Here is a 19,546-nt window from a genome sequence, read left to right as displayed (position 1 = left end):
AGCGGTGTCCTGTAAACTGAAAGACGTTTTGAGGGGATAGATAGCCCAGGCTATCTTGGTTTTGGTCGGGTTCAGCATTTCTTATCATCCAAGCTTTTGGGTGCAGTCAGTGCTCACAAAGTTTCCAAATCATACCAAACTTGAAAGAGCTCTGAGATCTCTGAGGGCAAGGTTTGGATAAACTGGGTAACTTATTTGAACGTAACGAGAACCAAAAGTGCAGTTATCCATAAATGAACGTGTGTGAAGGATTGTGCTGAAACATCGCAGGCACAAATGCAGTATAGGAAACAAAGTGGACGATACCTGATTAAACAGCAGAGTAAGATCCAGAGATGGTGGTGGACCACAGGCTGACCAAGACAGCTGGTGGATGGGTGCTCTTCATCGGAGGTAAGGCGGTAGAGGCTGTGTTGATGGGTGGCAAGGTCTCCAATGGGATATGTCGTGCAGTTTGAACATTCCCTTGCACAGAAGGATAGGCAGGCTGGAGGCAGCCCTGAGTGCACCTCTAGAATGAGGTGAAGGTTAGGAAACGTAAAAAATACCTAACGGTGAGGGTTTGTTCAGGCTGGAAAAAGAAAAGGGCAAAGAAAGAGAGGGAGAGGAAGGAGTGTGTGGGTAGGGACAACAGCAAAAGTTTCCAGATGGTTCAGATGCCCATTGTTTATTGGCTGTGTAGGTAGGGCAAGAAAAAGCCAGTTTAGTTTGCAGTGGGGAGGACTGATGTTGAATGTTAGGTCAAGTGTAATGAGCGGTCTGTCTGTGCTGGCTGCTTTCCTCAGCCCAGCATCTGTACAAAGCATTGCCCTTCCTGCACATTTCCAGGATTTAATGTCGATGCCTGTTTGTAAGCTAAACCCTTGTACAAGCCTAGGAGAGGAGTTCACTGTGTCCTGTGCATCCTCTGAAAGCCTTGATTTAGAAACACCTTTCATTATATGCTTCATCCTTTAGCCTGTGAGTAGTCCCAGGGTATTTATGTCCTTGAAGGTAATTACACATGTGCCCCAGCACACTGCTGAGTGGGGTTTAAATGTGTGTTGATGCACATGTAGCTTGTTACAAGCTCAGATAATTACAGATGTTTTAGTTCAGAGAACTTTCCGGCTCAACTGACCCATTTACTGGCACTCATAAGTGACGCGTGTTCACTGCACCATTATTTCTTTCAACTTCCCCCCTTTCCCTCCTGAATTTCCTAGTGTTTGAACACAGAAAGCAGCGGTGGAAAACCCCAGCCTGTGCTGTACGCTCAATGCAAACGCTCAATGCAAACGCTCGCAACAAGGGACTTTGCAAGCTGAATTGCTCTTGCAGTGTCAGCTTGGCACTCATGCAGAGTTTTCTTTCCCTCCTTCTCTTGCTGACTTTAAATCATGGTTTACGTTGTCCTTCGCTGCGAAAATGTGCAGCGAAAATCTGCCTTTCGACAGATGTGGGGCTTGCAGGATAGGTGAGCTGATGGAGCGACTTTTCAAATCCCCGACTCTGATTTCACAATCTTGCTTAGGATTTCATTGCTGGAGTCACACATTTTAGTCAAAGATTAATTACATGGGAGGGAGGCACACATCTATTGGGCCAGGACTATTCTGCCTGGCCTCCTTAAGTCTGTGCCAAGGGACTCAGCTGAGATTCTGGCCTGTAGCTGTATCTTGTTTGGAAGGAAGTAGGTGCCTGGAGGGAATAATACTAAAAATAAAATATTTCTAAGAATAGGAGTATGCCTTTGCTGTCACCAGTCCTGAAAAGCTTTTCCTTGGATGCTTCAAAAATATGTAGAAGGGAAAAGGATAAAATGTTTTAAATAATGTGTCTCCAATGACAGTCATAGCTGCCAGAACATAAAGCTTCTTAGTACTGTCGTTACGATGTTGTTTTGGAACAATATTAAAGGTGTGAGCTGAAAAGGATGTAAAAATTAAAGAAAATGGAAACAAGTGTTGAGGGAATGATTTATTTATTTATGAACAAGAAAGAGGTTTTTCCTCTGTTTCTTTTTCAAACTTAGAAACAAGCAGGGAATCGTATTTGGCTTTCCCCAGTTTGCTAGGATGGACTTTAGAAGGCAGAAGCCTGCTCTTCTGACGTAATATCGGTCTTTGGCAAAATACTTCCATTGGTATTTTTCAGGGAGGTTATGGAGTCTCCATTCTTGGAGCGATCCAAAACCCGACTGGTCCCAGCCCTGGACAACCTGCTCTGGGTGACCCTGGTTGAGCAGGACCATCTCCCGAGGTCCCTGTGAACCTCAACCGCTGCGTGATTTTGTGGTCTTACTGAGCTGTGTGCAGGCACCAAATGTTGTTTCTGAGTTACAGCTGCGTTTCCCACGTGTTTCTGCCATTTCTGCCAGGAGATCAATAGCAATCCTAGAATGCAGTTGTTGCCCAAGTCCTTCACAGTCTTGACAGAGTAATACCTTCTCAAGACAGTGGCTTCAGAGGAGCAGCTGATGCCAAACCATTCTTCCCCTTACGACTTCTTTTGCTACAATAAGGCAATCGTGAGTTTTCCTGACTTCTGTAGATTTCCACAACTTTAAGGCCACACTGGTCCCACAGGATGTTATCCTCCATCATTTTAGTCAAAGCTTCCTGACTTTTGTCCAAAAGGGTTAGTGACAGATATAGGCAGATGTACAGTTGCAGGGTGACAGCTTGTTGATCGAGTTACCTCAAGAACCCCTTTGGGGAGAACAAATTCTCAGGGATCCACTGAAATCAAACCACCCAATTTTTGTGTCCAGTTTTCTCGTGACGCGTGAGAGAGGTGAAGGGGTTACTCTTTCCTTTCTGCTTCTCCTTTCTGCCATCCCAGCAGACAGCAGCGAATGCTTCTTCCATGTCAACATAGAAGGTGTATAAAAGTATGTGTATATAAAATGTCAAAAATTTAAACTGTCATGGAGGGAAACAGTTCTTTCACCTCTTCTGTATGAAAGTAAGGCTGTTTTCTGATTAAACCTTTCAGGTCAAGTCATTGCAGTAGGAGACTGCAAGTGGGGGGTAAAAGGAGCTGCCGTTGATAATGAAGGCAGCATCCCAATCAGCGTCGTCATCTGCCATGGGACCATAGCAGCACTCATGATGCAATCATTACCTGCTGAGTTGTCACTGTGCAATTAGCAGGGTGATGTTGCATATTTGCAGTGACTTCTGCCACCGAAAAGCTGGAACTCTGTGCCAGTCTTTGCCATTCTGCGACACGGCTTTGCTCCGGGGAAAGCAGTCAGTAAATTGGAGGAAGGCGTATCGTAAGTATGGTCTGGGACACAGTTAGTCAAGAGGAGCACCAAAGCCACCACCCCATCTCCAGGAAGCAGCACCCGGACCTTCTTAGCAGCCTTGTGCAGACATGCTCCACAAAGCTGGCATCAGCATCATCATTTGTGAACTAATAAGCATGAGGCATCCAGATGGCAGAAATAATGTGTGTATTGTAGCAAAGCCTAATGCTAACTCCTAGTGATAATGCGATGTTCCTTGGGTATCGGTAGCAACATTCTGTTCTAAAATGGTAATAGAGTGCGCATTTGCTTATTAGTAATGAATGTCAAGCCATTCGCCATCATGGAAATATCCTGTTTCCATGACTTTGACAAATAACTGCTGAAACTCATGAATTTTTAATAGTAGTCCTATATTTAGGGGCTTTCAGTTTCTGAGAGAGATAAAAGGCTCTTCGGAGATGGAGTTCTGGAAGCGCCTTGTCTTCTGCAACTGCTGGTACCTATTTAAAGCCAGTGTTGTCTTTCTGATGTATGAATATTATGCTGACATTGATTGATATGATTTTTATACCGGAGATTAGGCTCTAAGCGTAAAGCAAAATGTGTAACTGCACTGAGGAACCTGCCGTGTACTTTGCTACCTCTGCATGTGATGCTTGTTCACTTTTCCCCAATAATCGTGGTACAAACCCAACTGCACTGGTTCTCCTTTACCGTGAGGCTCTCCTACTTCAGACAAATATATTTAGTATTGAGTGTGTACGCACACGTGTGCATATAGATAAGTACATGTCTGTACATACATATATGTGTGTGTAGCCTCTGGAAGATCTTTTTATAGGCACATAAACTCATGTGTGAGTTTGTATTTCGGTGCCAGCCAGGAAAGCAATACGAGCGAGCATGTACGAGGTGAACACGCTCACCACAACACGACTGTCTTCTCTCCTGCCAGCTAGCAGGATTGCAGGGTTTGTGATGCTCCTCCCACTTAGTGTAGATCATCAGGGAATAAATAGAGTTAACCAGCGGTAAAACCACAAAAGTCTTTAAGTATCTTTTTTGCATAGGGAAAAAACAGAAAGGCAAAACTGAAATCCATAAATGAAACTCCAGAGGAAAGGGTGGCCCACAGCCCACTGTCACCCAGCTCTGCTGGACGTCAGAGGAGAGTCCATGGTTCTCCACCCTGCCAGGGCTACCGGGTGCTCAAAGCAAAGCTTGTGCATGGATTTTCCAAGGATCTGGACCACCCTGACAGCTCTCGCTTTCGGACTGAATCCCTTAAGCAGCACTGAGCACCTCCATCAAGGATGCTCTTCTGGACAAAATGAGAGCAAGAAGGAAGAATGGCACTAGATAGGTAATTGAAAAAGAGACAAAAATCTCTTGAGCTTCTTCCTGTGAAATATGGAAGTTGAGATGTGGGGAACAAGAAGTGGTGCACTTTGGGCTGTGCTGGAGAGCCAGAGATCTCAGTTTCACTGATCTCAGCCCTTGGCATTCCATTTCAAAGAGGTGTTGTGACAAACTTTCTGCTGGAGTCAGTCAGTAGCAGACCACTGAAGCCAATTAGAGATCCTCAGTTAGTGCTAATTGCTGGAGCATCCTTGGTTTAGACAGGGCTGTGGTGGTTTCCGTCAGTGGAGGACCTAGCTTCCTGCATCCAGTTCTTTCTGTGGTCATCTCCAGTTTTCAGCTGGCTCAGAGTACTGGTTTGCAGTTACTGGAGAGCATCCAAATGTTTTCATGCTGTAACCAGCGACAATGAGCAGGTGGTGATGGGTCAGAAGGTGTGGGGAGGACTGGGGGTGCGTTGTTGACATGGCTGGGCAGACACAGTGCTTTGTGTTGTGCGGTCAAGGGCTGAAATGTCGGTGCTTGACCCTGAAACGAGTCTGGTTTCATCTGCTCACAAGAAGCAAAGTCAAAATAATGTAAGATCTCAGTTGGGAGGCTCTGGGCATTTACTTCATCTCCATAAATGGGAACCCTGACAGTTTTTAGAAATTAAGTGGTTTATCAAGCTTCTTGGGACAGCATGTGTATCAGTCTGCATTGAAATGGTCATTGGCAAGTGTGTGATTAATGCATATAACACTAAGAAAAATGGTGACATCTCAGCCTGAAGTAAAGGAAGAACTAGTGACAGGGTAATTAGCTAGCTGAGAAGCCTCCCAATTGAGCCTGGACATGATGAACTTCATGGTGTGGTAACTGAAGAATTGGATTAAATAATCCCCAAACCATTAGCAGGTAAGACTGAGGACCTGTTGGATGTGCAGGTAACATGAAGCATTGAGGGTCCTGGGGTACATTTGGAGGAGCAGACTGGTTATTCAAAAGTCCTGCTAAACTGAAAAAGAGGCTGGAGAAGACATGATGACGGAAGGGCACAAGTAAGTGTGCTGCTTTGGGTATAACCAGCCAGGCAGAGAGCTGACTGCCTCTCTCTGGAGCTGGCGTTGTGGCTGATCACAAGCCGAGTTCAAGCCAGAAGCGTTATGATGGCTTGGAAAAGGCAACTTATCATCCTGAGATAGCAGGGATGTAGCTTAGGAGAGCAGCAAAAACAACTGTCTTTTTTCCTTAGGTAGTATTTATATTTTGCACAGGCAGAGTTCGCTTGGTCAGTCTGTTGTACTATTGTTTTCTACATTACTCTGATTTGCAAAGGATCTGTGCGTGTTCCTGCAGGTACATGTAAAAAACTATTCCCAGGTGTAAAAGCACGGTGAGAACGTGGGGGAGCTGCGCTGTTTTGTCACCTAAAAATCCCTCCCAACATACTTTTTCATTGAAGGCAAAGGCCACAAACTTTTATGCATTGTGCAGACGAGGATCTTCTCTTGGGTGCACACCTGAAATGGCTATCTGGATGAGAAGAGAATGCTCGTTCAAATGTTAGTGAATGTGTGTGTGGGAATCCGGTCCTCTTCAGACAGGTTTTCGTTGTCCGATTTCCGTGGTGGTTTATTTCAGCAGTAATGCCAATACTGGGCGTGGGTTGCAAGATTGATTGCAACAATCATCTTTTTCATTTGAGTGAATGCTACTTGTTTACGTCCCCAAGAATTCCCTTTTAATGTACATTCATTAATCTATCAAAGTAAAGGATTATTCTAATTTCCCTCTTATAGTTGCATTAGTTATATATATCATTTAAACTTTGCAATCTTGGAATGGAAATTTTTCGTGTCAGTTTTATATGCAAAGAGCAAAAAGATGGATGTCTGAAGTATGTAACTCACTGTGATTTGCTAAATATATTTAAGTGCCTAAGCACTTTAAGCACCTTGCAGATGATCACGTTGGGATGGAAAAGTGAAAGGATAGCTTTGCTTCTGTTTTAACTGAGAGAGGAAGGGAACAGATCCTTTGCATGTTGGGAATGTAAGCTTAAAGGAAATATCTTAATAGGCTTTGGGGTCCTATACTTGGAAAAAAAATAATCATTCATTCTGTGTCTGTGCACTGTGCGTTGCAAGAAAGTAGCCGAAACGGAAAGAAGCAACTTTGAAAGGTTCTTGCATAAGGTGATCTCATATCTCGACTTTGCACACATTTGCTCTGCAGAGGAACGGGCTCAGACGCCAGCAGAGTAGACCCCAGGGATGGGCAGCAGCACATCCCAGCAGGACAGTGCCGCAGGATGATGCCGCGGGCCATGCCGAGAGCTGCTGGCCATGCCAAAAGCCGCCTTGCCCATCTCCAGCACGGTGCTGCAGTGGGTGGTGGACACGGTGGCTGTACTCGATGCGCTCCCCGGCACTGCGGAGATGGTAGCTCTCTGGCAAAAATGGGGCTGCCATGCCTTGTTGACCGGGCTCCTCTTTTCTAGGCCGGTCTGCTGGTAGAAGAGACAGCCCATGTGGCCTCATTGTCCAGAATTAATCTCCAAATAATGTAAAACACTGATTACATCAAAGTAAGAAAATAGTTAATGGGATGCCTAATGTAAAATAACAAAGAGATTGTAATAGCTTTAAGCATTTAGAAATTTGAGGGAGCTTAAAGAGTATTACAGTTGCTACGCAGATGAGCCTGGACAGTTTAAATGTTGAAATTCATTTGCAGGCAACAAATCCCAGGCTGAGAGAGTTGGGATTGCTCAGCCTGGAGAAGAGAAGGCTCCGGGCAGACCTTAGAGCAGCCTTCCAGTACCTGAAGGGGCCGACAAGAAAGCTGGGGAGGGACTTTTTACAAGGGCAGGGAGTGACAGGACAAGGGACAAGGGCTTTGAACTGGAAGAGGTAAGAATTAGATGAGATATTAGGGAGAAATTCTTCCCAGTGAGGGTGGTGAGGCAGTGGCAGAGGTTGCCCAGAGAAGCTGTGGCTGCCCCATCCCTGGAAGTGTTCAAGGCCAGGTTGGATGGGGCTGGGAGCAACTTGGTCTGGTGGAAGGTGTCCCTGCCCATGGCAGAGGGGTTGGAATGAGATGGTCTGTAAGGTCCCTTCCAACCAAACCACTCTGTGATTCTGTGATTTCAGAATTGTCCAGAGGTATTTATGGCTGTAGGCTGTTGCTAATCCTGCCCGTACTCTGATGCAAAAGAGGAGGGACAAGGCTGAGACTTCAGCACTTGGCGTTTCTTCTAAAGATGCCTGAACCAGTAGCGAGGAAAGACTTGAGAGTGTTTTCATGTCATCCTTGCTTTCTGCCTTTCCTGCTTAAACAGGAGACTCAGGTTTTGGTGAAGGGTGCGAGAATTAAATAGGCAAAACTGAAGCCTTCATTCCTGGGAGGTTAAATGTCAAAAACCAGCGCTGCTTGTTGGCCGAAGAGCTTAGAGAGTAAAGTCTGAACACCTCTGAATGTTACGCTGCTGCTCTGGAGTGGTGCAGAGCACCTTGGAGTGAATTCTTGGGTACTGAGAAGGTGAGAGGCAGAACCTCCTCTCTAAAAATGCCATCCTTCATCAACGAGGATGGGGCTACAAGACCAAATCTATGGTCTTGTACTCAGCAGGCGAGCGAGACAGCCCTTCAGTTAATCGCTTCTCCTGTTGACTTGAAGCTGATGACTTGTTGAAAGAGGGGTTGGAAGCAAAGCCCAGATGAGGAGCCCTGCAGGGATGAGGTTCATCGCTGATAGGACGTGGTGCTTTATGCAGGAGACATGGACAATTCTGCCAGGAGCCCAGCAGAGCTAGTGACTGAGGTTTTGACTGTGTCACACTGTAAAATAAATTGGCTTAAGCTGGACATTTTTCCATCACATAACCTGTTATTGAACTTCATTATGCCCACTAGTGCGACAGACTGTAAGTGCTGAGTGTTTTGGAATTGCTTGTGCCCATGCAGACCAGTTGTACACAGACTGGAATAGTTTTCTTTAAAGCACTGCAAGCCTGTGTGTGCACCCTTCAAAACTTCTTTAAAAATGCTTTTAAGAGTTGATCCTATATAAAAGTAACTAAACTGCTAGCGTTTTAAACATCAGTTTGAGACTGTGCTGGGATTTCCGGTGAGGGATTACAGAATTACTTTATACCAAAAGCAAAATCAGTGGTGTTGTTATTGGGAAGGACACATTGTCTTCCGTGCATCTTGAAATGTAAAATTGAAATTGTTTTTCTTAGGTGAAGGAGAAGGGGAGGTCTGGGAGGGACTGGGGTGGATGAAGCGTCCTGTTTGAGGTTGTGGGAATGTCCATCAGTCACAATTGCATGCTTGAAATGTGGGGTGAGAAAATGATAACTAGGGACTCCTGAAGGCAGGATCTATAGCAAAATGAGGACTGTTGCTTTTGATACCAGTTTACCTCCCTTTGGCTTCCACTGTGATTGCTGTCTGTGGAAAGAATAAGCTATTTGAGGCTAGTTCTAAGAAAAAGTTATTTTTCCTGTTTCCTGAGACACATCAGAGCGGGCCTCGTGAGCCGCTGCCTTCCCCTTGATAAGGGCTGCTCTGTTGGCCATCAGACCCATCTGTTGCTCGATCGGGTGTCAGGGTGTGGAGCAGACCTTTGCTAAGTGATAACAGGGGTCTGGGTCTTTCTGTAGGGATCCTGCTCCGTAAGTTGCCACCGCCATGGGAGACCCAGAAGGCTTTAGGCAGCGAGTGACTGGTTTTGCTCTGAGTCATCAGAGGTGTGTGTCTTGCCTCTTGCTGCCGGGGCATGGGCAAGTCCCCTAAAAGGGCCCATGGGTGCTCTGGCAGATTTCAGAGGTGATCTCTTGTGATGTACTGCCTGTTTTCTGTGCATCCCAGTCCCAGGAGTCCGCTAGCACTTGGCATTTGAAAGTCACCAGGACCTGGTTTTTAGCCTAGCCTAGGTAGTAGACTGCTCATCCTATGGGAGAGGAAAGCCGCAGCCACCCACGATGGTAGCTGTACGTTCTCTGCTTGTGTTTGGCAAAAAGTTGGCTCCCATCTCCCTCGTGTTTCAACTGCGTGCCCAAGCTTCTGCTGCTTGTGTAGCCAACAACTTGTGTGTAGATCCAGGCTCAGCCAGAATGGACTTCATGGCACTGGGCGCAGTGGTGGGTACGCTGATGCTGGCTGACGGGTATCCTATCTGTCCTGCAAGCACCATCATGTGGCTGATACTTATCAGGCAAATTGATTTTTTAAAATAAGTAAATAAATGGAAGGGAAAGCCCTGGTGTCTAATGACACGAACAGATACGTCTGCAGATAACCTGAGCTCTATATGGCCACTACATGACCAGCATCCTGCGCCTGGCAAAGGTGATGTCCAGGCTGAAAGGAGAATCTGCGGCGGAAAACATTCCCGGACCATGCATTTAAGCTACAACTTTGACATATTTTGTGCAAAGTCCCAAAAGTTTGTTTGTTTGCAGGAGGTTTTTTGGTTTGCGCTAGTCCAGGTTCCCAAACACTCCCATAATGGGGATATGGCTGAAGCATACTGGGGGGAATTTGCTCCCCTCCTTTAAACTCATGACATCCCTGCATCCAGCACTTAGCGTGTTGAGAGATGAAAAAGTCCCTCCCTTTTCTCGCCCAGATAAGAAGAGATGTGACAGCAGCATGTTCCTTTCCAGGTGGCTTTATAAAAGTGCTTCTTGCAAAAAATTCCCTTTTTTGGTTAGCCTACCCATCAATATGAATATAATGTAAATATTTGTTGCCCAAAATAAAGCTAATGAAAGGGACTATATTCTGTTCCCAGTCAAAAGACATCCAGGAAGTCCAGAATAGCTGTAATTAAGGCAGTAAGTTATTAGGAATTTCTGGAGTTCATGTGAGGGCAGGAGCTAGCCAGAGATTTGCTCTTTTCTTGCTGTGGTTTTGCTAAGAACCTTCCTCGTGCCAATTATTTCTGACAAGAGTGTGTGGCTGATAATGGGTAACTTTGCACAAGTATTGCATTTGTCAATTGAAACGTCTTGACCCAAGGCCAGCTGTGCTTAGGTCTGTAAAAGTTCTAACTGTGGGCAATTCTGCTAATGCCTCCATGCATTTCCTTCTAGAAGCAGGAATTGCTGCTAGTGATGGGGAACAGGGGGGGACACAACCAAAGCAAACCAAAAACTGTAGCGTGTTCAAACAAAACGCAGAACTACGAAAGCTAAGAGATCCTGCAAAACAGTTCCCCGAATCTTGCTGTGACAGAAATAAGTCTTCTACTGAACAAAAGAAAATGTAACCTTCTCTTTAAAGGTCACTGGCTGTTGTTATTTGGCTTAAACTCTCTCTGAACCATATGCTGTTGCATACGATTTATTATTTCTGATTTCTTCCCTGTTTGTGTTTAGATATATTTGCTTGTTATCCTCAGATCTCAGATGAACCTCTGACCTCACAAGTTATTCATTTGCATTGAGGCCACCGCAGATCTTTTTTGACTTCATGTAGAGGTTTGTTCCTTCAAAGCTTTACTTTCTGCATCTGGGGAAAGCATCTGTTTCAGGGAAACCTCTTCTGGATCTGTCTCTTTTTTTGTGTGTATATGCTTGGCATCATGGAACGGCCACATGATGGAGCAGGATTCGAGCCTGGAGGTAGGCTGCAATATTGACAGACAACCAAGAGAGGCTAAAGAAAGGGGAGACAACAGAAAATGGGGTGCCCAGGGTTGAGCACTTCACATGTGCCCCATTTCAAAGGAAATGCACTTTGCAATTTCTGTACCACTCTGAACGTCGTAAATGTTGAACATGTGAAAATCAGATGCGCGTGGAATTACAAGAAGCTAAGCCATTAGGTACACTAACAAAACCGTGCATGTTTTATACATGTGTGTCTTTTACACATAGGTAAAACATCCCTACAGTCTAAAATCACAAGCCTGGCCAGAGCTTCCCGTCCTAGAATCGGTGCTACAAGGCAGAAATGGGGCTTTCCAGGAGATTTAATGAAGGATGTTTGCATAGGTGGGTCAATGGGGAAGCTTGCTACGCCTGGTGTTTTCAGTCAGTGATTTCTTATGAGTCCTTTCTCCAAAATAGGAAGGAGTGATTGATGTTTGTTCTCACTTCCCATGCAAATGAGCTGCCAGTTCTGAATTCCCCAGGGTGCAACGTGGTTCACCTCATATTCCTATTTCTCTGTCTTCTCCCTCCTTTCTTTCCTCCAGTCCATGCTTACCATACTTGAAAAAAATGCAGACCTCTCCCATTTTATTCATACCATGTCTGTTTTATCTCCCGAGAGGCACCTGTAAACAGATACTTGGCAAGGCTCAGCAGCTTCAGTTGTGATGCTCCTATCACTTTGTCTCTTGCTGCAATCTCTTGACAGAGGAACTGATAAGATAACAGCTATCTGTAATTGAAATGTGCATTTTGACTGGGTTGTTACACTGCCCCATTGGTAAGGGAAACTAAAGATCAGTGAGGGGAAAAAAAGCCAAACATCTGGCATGGTGTAAGATGATAACCCTAACTTCATTTAACCTGCTGGTGCTGTCACACGAAGCTGCCGAGCCCACAGACATCTCCACGTGGCCTCTTCTGCACGACCAGGCTTTGCATCTTGTCCGACCGATGAACTGTGGCCTCGGGAGGATCTGCTCTTGGTGGAGCAGAAACAGAGCCCTGTGAGGTGGGGGTGAGAAGGGAGGGGGTTTGGGATGCTGGATGGGCAGAGTTATCTTGTGTTCCTGTTGATTAAAGTACATAAGTCCTTAAATGAACACTTAATTATATGGGTATTAGGGAGAGCAATTTTAGACTGATCTGATTGTTGGAGAGGCAAGGGTTGTTATGGAGAGCAGAAAAAAGGAATGACCTACAGGGCTGAGGATACTGGGGTCCTGGGGACTTGCAGAGGGGCTGGGAGGCATCTCCCCAGGGAAGGGGAGGCCATAAAAAGGCACTTGACTTTGATGGCAAAACTCCCGATCTGTGGCATGTGTCTGGCCCAGAGGCAGATCTGTTTTCGATTAGGAAGCTGCCTGTTTTAAGCTGGTGAAGTGACCAAAGGGTTGCAGTGGTGTCATGGAAAATGCCGGGGTTGTTCCCTCATCTCTGGTTTTTGGGATATGAAACTTTTTGTGACAATAGGCACGAGCTGGGAAGTACTCCGTGTTGGATCCTGTTCAAGGCCGGCTCGGGTGCAGAGGAGAGGTGATCTTCATCAGGACACGTTACTTCCTTGCAGTGCTGTGACAGACTGGCCGGGCAGATGGAAACCTCTGGTCACGCTCAGCTCTTGCTTGACTCCCTCCCCGCTCCAATGCTGCACGGGGTGCTGGGCCAGCCAGGCCCCGCAGGTGCGTAGGAGCGTGGGGACAAAAAGCCATTGCATCAGTGAAAGGTACACAGCTGCTACATTTTTACTTGAGAAAGCAGCCTGGTGTGCTGCCCGTTCGGTGTGTAACGTACGTGGTAACTTGGAGAGGAAGAGCAGGGAGACATGGGGAGCCCTAAAGCATCTGCGTGCAGTTTCAGGGGTCTCTCGGGTACGCACGGCTGTCTCGGCTCCATATCGTTGCTCCCGCACGGGTACGAGCTCCGCTTCCTGGGACCCTGACCGCAGGCTCCTACAGCCGCCGATGGAGCTGTTCAGTAGTGGTCCAGCAGCGGTTTCCAAAATGGGGCGTAGCGGGGCCCTGCACCCCTCTGCTGTGAACCCCCTCCAAAGAGGGACACACAATATCTCATGACCTGAGGGTGTTTTTCACCTACCAGCAAGATTTGACAGTGTCTTCTGCTGTTTCATCTCCAGTACCAACACCGATAAACCCTCCCACTGCCCCATGTCCTGGCCGGGTGCTTCAGCATCCTCTGGTTACGCTGGCATCTGACCTCGGTGGCACGCCGCAGCCAGAATGGACGTCTTCCAGTAAGAGCTTTTGACACAGCTATATCTAGTCTTAATATATAAAAAAAGCTCCCATACTGAATAAATGGCCCTGTGTGACTAAGGTGAAGTTACAACAGGATTTATATCCCGGCAGGATCCCACAGTTCTCCCCTCTTGCCATATTTAGCTAAAGGGCTGCTTTCTTACAAGAGAACATAGCAAATCATCCAAAATGGTTCTGGAGAAGTTCATGGGATGAGTGATTTGTGACGGGATGTTTCTTTGTGATTGACACCTGGTTTGAATTTCTCAGGTGGGACTTGGGGTTTTTCTGCAGCTCCTGAGCACTGCTACTGCTGTAATGTGCCCTCTCGTCTGCAAGAGCTGCACCTTCCCAGAAAGCTCCTGGACAGTTAAGGTGAAAATGTTTGCTATTTGTATGCAGACCAAAGCCCTCTGCTCATGTGTTCACATCTCTCTCTATGGCTGTTCTGCTTCTGCACTGGCAGCTCTCCTTTTCACAGAGAATCATGAAATCGATTTGGTTGGAAGAGACCTCTGGGATCATCAAGTCCAACCTTTGCCCTAACACCACCATGTCAACCAGACCACGGCACTAAGTGCCACCTCCAGTCTTTTCTTAAACACCTCCAGGGATCGGGACTCCACCACCTCCCTGGGCAGCCCATTCCAATGCCTAACGACCCTTTCTGAGAAGAAATGCGTCCTCATTTCTAGCCTGAACTCCCCCTGGCGCAGTTTCAGACTATGCCCTCTTGTCCTGTCATGAATTGCCTGGGAGAAGAGACCGACCCCCACCTGGCTACCCCCTCCTTTCAGGTCGTTGTAGAGAGCGATGAGGTCTCCCCTCAGCCTCCTCTTCTCCAGACCAGACACCCCCAGCTCCCCCAGCCGCTCCCCATCAGACTTGTGCGCGAGACCCTTCCCCACCTTCGTTGCCCTTCTCTGGACTCGCTCCAGCACCTCAAGGCCTTTCTTGTGGTGGAGGGCCCAGAACTGGACACAGCACTCGAGGTGCGGCCTCACCAGTGCCCAGTACAGGGGTTCCACAAAGCCTGGTTCCCAGAGGCTGCTGGTCATAAAGGGGTTGTAGGGGTGGGCACACAGCGCTGGTGTCAAGGACTGGCCTCTGAGACAGGACCACTGCTAAGACCCCCTGGGACCATGCGCTGTGGCCAGAGTTGGGGGACCTCCCTCCCACTCCCACAGTCTTTGCTGCAGGAATTGCCTCATCGCACCGCATGAAGCAACATCACTTCACCCTGCTTCCCCTCCCCCAGGAAACCTTGGGTAGCCCCACACCTCTCCCTCTGTACTCTCTCATTTTAAAAGGTGACCTAGCACCCATCCAGATGTGCTGCAAGGAAGATTTTGGCTGTCAGTCAGAACTGGTCTGCAATGGACTCACTGACATTGACTTCGAGCAAGGCTCCCTGTCGTGACAGTAATGCTCCAGGTGTGTTGTTAACTGTGGAAGAGCCAGTCTAGAAAAATGTAAAAAAGCTTTTGTTCAGTGTGTTTGCCGTCAGCATCCTTTGTGCTGGGTGTAAGCCCACTACTCGTCTGCATGACCAAATCAACGTGCAGTAACCCAAGGAGGTGGAAGGGTGCATAAGCTCATTGCTGCCTGAACATCCACCATAAATGTTTAATTTTTGGTAATTAGAAATTCATTACTCCAAAGGTACAGAGAATGCTATCAAAACATCTGTTGCTTGGTAAGAGCCGACCCTTGTAAAGCCATCGCAAAGTAAGGGACGGTGCCATCAGCCGTGGAGGGGATGCTGTGTGATTTATAATAGTGTGCTGTACCCCCACACTGTTTCAGCTGCTGGTTTTCAGCAGTTAAGTGGTAACATGAGTAAAACATTAGCAAAATTATTTATTATTGATATATCAGCATGGTTTGGCTCTCTTGATTTTTAGATCATGCCACTGTAATGCAAACACTGTTTTTACTTGACAGAAAGTGAGACATTTATATATATATAAAAAGGTACGCTGCCCTCCCCTCAGAGAGAATTTGACCGATCCGTATTGCTTTGAATGACAACTAAAGATTTTCACAGTCCCTTACTCTCCCATAGTGTGTGATTTAAAGCTGTTCCCGTGGGATTTAGCTGCAGGGACTGGCATGCTGTGGAGCGTGAGGCCATCCACATCTGAGCCAGTTTCCAAGCGGTGGTAGCTGTGAAGCTGAACATATCCAGCAGTTCCTGAGCCCCGTCATCTCCCCGCATCTGCAAGCTCATCCTGACGAGTCACTGGTCCGTGTGAGGGCTGGCCTGCAGGGATGTAGCGGTTACTCTCCTGTACATATATTTGGTAGGGCCTCCGGCGCTGTCAGAGTTGATACCGTTCGGGGGATGCTGTTGGAGGTCAGGGAATTGGGCGAGGCAGTGTGCAGGCAGGTGGTGAATCTAACATTATTGCTGACCCTGAAGCAGTCAAAAATCTCAGGCTTGAGTTTAAAATCATGAATTTGAGGATGGGGGAAAAAAAAAGGTAACTAATTGTTTTAAAGTGTATTTTTATTTCTCTGTGTAAAAAGCTGTTGGCATTGGTTCAAAAAATATTGTCTCGGCTCACATCACAAGGTCCCCTCCATTAATATCTTTACCTCATAGATGATTGTAGTAGAAATGAAAGAAACCTATTGAGCAAACATGCGGGGACACATCCTGATGTGCTTTCCCCAGCTGTAGCCTTTTGCTGTATGGGGGCTCTCTGAGCCACAGGACCAATCTTTACGTTACTAGTCTTCGATGGACTTATTTTCTTCTGTTGGCTTGTCAGTTTGCTTTGTGAAACCATAGAAAATTCAGATTCAGTGACGACAAACTGAGGTGCCTGTGCATGCTGTGGTAAGGGCTACTGGGGCTGTGGACTTGCTGGCCCCTCTCATTTATGCACCGGGAGAGCGGGTGAGCAGTTGATCCCTTTTCTACCTCTCCTTTCCACTCCATTTCAGAAACCCCTGCGCCACTCCACTTTTTTCAGGTGGAAGAGGTGGTTTCTATTCCAACGTTTCATGCTTGGCAGCTTGTCCATCCTCCTGACTGATCCCTCCTGAGATGGGAAGACCAGTATGCCTAAGATCCAGCACCGTATGTGTCTATGCAATGGCATAATGATGTTCCCTCGAGTTCTCTGTTTCTTGCTAATGATGTATTTGCTTTCCTGTTGCGAGCTGGCACGCTCTGAGCACCTCGAGCTGGGCATGGGAGCAAACGATCTGTCATCTGGGCTTAAACAAGAGCTCGCACCCAGCTGCTTGGCACAGCTACATGTCTGTGTGTTTTTCCAGCTGCAGCAGTACAGTTGTCTCTGGGACTTTTTAGTGACAGCTGAAGTAGTGTTGATGCTGTGAATACCGATGGTTCCTAAATGTTGGAGTTGCGTATCTAAAGCCTGGTTTCTAATCCAGCCCACTTGAGTAATTTTTTTCAAGTCATGCATTTCTCTAGCCTTATCTTCTACCCTGTGATGGGACCTGCAGCCCAATTCTGGTGAGCTCTTTGGAAAGAAGCAGCCAAACTGGGGCCACTGGACAGAGTAATTATCTTGGAAAGCTGGGTACAAATACAGACTGGGTTTCTCCCCACTATTTGGATGCTTTGGGATTGCAGTGCCTAGCACTGATGTGACTTACCTCTGGCCATGAAAGAATTGTGAGGACAGAGTGAGAAAATGAACCAAGTTTTTAAATTTCTGACGGTTTTCTTTGCTGATAATTCATTGCCTAGGCTGAACATCCTCAGTTCTTCCTTCTTCTATGGCAGATTTCCCAAGGATTTTCCTGTCCCTAGAGTTAGGTACCCTGACTAGCAATATAAAGACTTTTTTGAAAAATAAGTATATGTTGCAGCCTTGAGAACTATTGACCCAGTACAATGTTGGTTTTTTGGTTTTTTGGGGGTTTGTTTTTTTAAAGAATCCTTTTGGAAAGGTGGAAACATTGAACAGGGAAAGGAATGGCAAGGAAAAGGAGTTTGAAAGGGTAACACTCCTTGCTACTGTCCAGAAGAACGGTGCAGCAGCATCTTCTCTGCACATCTGTCCTTGGCCCAACGAGCAAACTGCTTGACTGTGCAGAACAGAGGCAAATTTGTATTGTGCCGACAAATCCTCTGAACAGAGTGGTAATGCGGATCGTTTTGTACATCAACTAAAGCCAAGGCTGAACAGGGTTCCAATTTTAATGAATTGCACACTGATTGAGAATAAAAGGACAAGAATTTATTCCAACTCATTGTATTATGACTAAAATAACTTTTCCCAGTCAAGCATGGATACAAAGTTTTCCTCTGAATCTGTCAAGGGGAGCATGTACTGCGATCCCCTTGTGAATGCTACCGTGTGAATCCACTGCTGATCTGCTCCTTTGTTATTTAGGCTCCTTTACAAAGCTAATCCATACCTTGCTAATAGTCATCTAGTTCTAATTCCTTCCAAATTCTAATAATCCTAATATTCACTAGTAATTTTACAAAGTCGCCAATACAAGATTGAACTGTGCCCTAAAAAAAAGCGTTATGTTGAGCTGCACGCTCCTGCTCTTTGTTTTCGGAGAACATATCTCTCATTAACTGAAAACTAAAACTGAGTTACATGTATCTGAAGGCTGGAATTCACACGTCTGCAGTAGAAATGCTGCAGTGTTTCTGCGAAGGTACGGGTCTGGTCTTGGCATCTAGCGTTGTACCTAATGCCCACGCAGAAAATATCCGTGGAAGGGCTGAGTTCATGTGAAGATCCTGCCCTTCTGCAGTTTGCAAGCCCAACATTTACAAAGTCTGCAGGATGAGAGTGTGGATCCCTAAGGCAAAAATCTTTAATTCTTTTGAGTTTAGGTTCATTGACAGGGTGGTTGTTTTTTTTTCCTGGTGCAAACAAAATAAGCCTGGCAAAATCTGTCCCTATTTTCTGTACAAAAGCTGAGGACTCTTTTAGTCAAAATAACAAACTCTATGAGCTTTTATACTAGCTAAATAGGGCAGCTGTTGTTGGAGTGGTGTTCCAGCAACACCCTTTATTTCTTCTTAGAAAGAAGCTCCTGCGTTTTGCAAAGCTCTGCTCTTATCTGTCCTCATCTGCATCTGATGCATCTAATAAAAATGCAGCAGATTTCAAATTTGCATACATTATTTTATAATTGCATACATCCAAGTGTAAGTCACTAAAAGCATTTGTGTTCAGACCATGTCGTAGAGAATGCAGTGATGGACACCTTAGATTTTCCCAGATAAGAAGGTGCATTTCATTACAGCGTGGGAGGATTAGATGTTTCTGCTGTGCACAGAAAGGATGGCTAGGATTCCCCACCTCTGCCAGTAGCGACAACCTTATTCTATTTTTATACTTTTTTTTTTTTTTCCCTGTATGCTTTTACCTTAGGTGCACTTTGGTCTCCTTGAGTCTCCTCAAGACTCTTGATAAAGGGATTGGATTTTCACTGTCTCTGTTGTGAATTGTCATGGTAAAATCTCCTAGGCAGCTGCAGGAGGGGGAAGGAAGCATATGCGTGCGTCTTATAGGAAACCATTTTGCATATTGCTAAAAACATACCTCCCCGTGTTTCCTTTGCAATGTCTTACGGTCTGGTGAATGGTCAGGAACATTTCTTAAAACAAAACTGTAATGAAAACATTTGGTTTTCACATAATGGTATTTTGCTGAGGAGAAGATGAATCCTTTCCAGCTGTTTTAACTTTGTTGTCTTGCATCTTCTATAGTGTTTTTTGTTGGTTGGTTTGTTTTTTTTTTCTTTAACTTCTGTCTTTGTGCTGGTACCTGTCTGACTAGTTTCTTTAAATATATTTTTGGCAGCTTTGTGCATATCTGACACCATACATGTGCTGGGGGTGGGAGGGTGAATGGCATCCCGGCACTACCAGTGAATCCTGATTTGTTATAAAAAGTCACTTCTATTGCTTGTTCTTATAAAAGGCCAAAACCTTCAGCTCCAGTTGCAGTCTGGGCTGGCCCCGATGCTTGGCATTTCTCTTGGGAAATGCTTGGCATTTCTCTTGCTCAGCTTGCCTTCTCCAGATTCCCCCCTATGCTCAGCTCC

At 46.0% G+C, this 19,546-nt stretch overlaps 1 protein-coding gene across 1 annotated transcript in view; it reads left to right on the top strand.

Annotated features, from left to right (window-relative positions):
• Positions 1 to 335: 335 nt before the first annotated feature.
• Positions 336 to 19,546, top strand: part of LOC104166537 (sodium/potassium/calcium exchanger 3-like) — a gene marked incomplete at its 3' end in the record, with an annotated part of 41,895 nt that continues 22,684 nt past the window's right edge. The window contains exon 1 of the mRNA XM_009706501.1: positions 336 to 393. Coding sequence (XP_009704803.1) covers positions 336 to 393 — 58 coding nt within the window. The remainder of the gene's footprint in view (positions 394 to 19,546) is intronic.

This window comes from Cariama cristata, unplaced genomic scaffold, assembly GCF_000690535.1.
Source record: "Cariama cristata isolate BGI_N322 unplaced genomic scaffold, ASM69053v1 scaffold8158, whole genome shotgun sequence".
In the NCBI taxonomy this organism is placed as follows: domain Eukaryota; kingdom Metazoa; phylum Chordata; class Aves; order Cariamiformes; family Cariamidae; genus Cariama; species Cariama cristata.
This window is presented reverse-complemented; position numbering and strand designations above follow the sequence as displayed.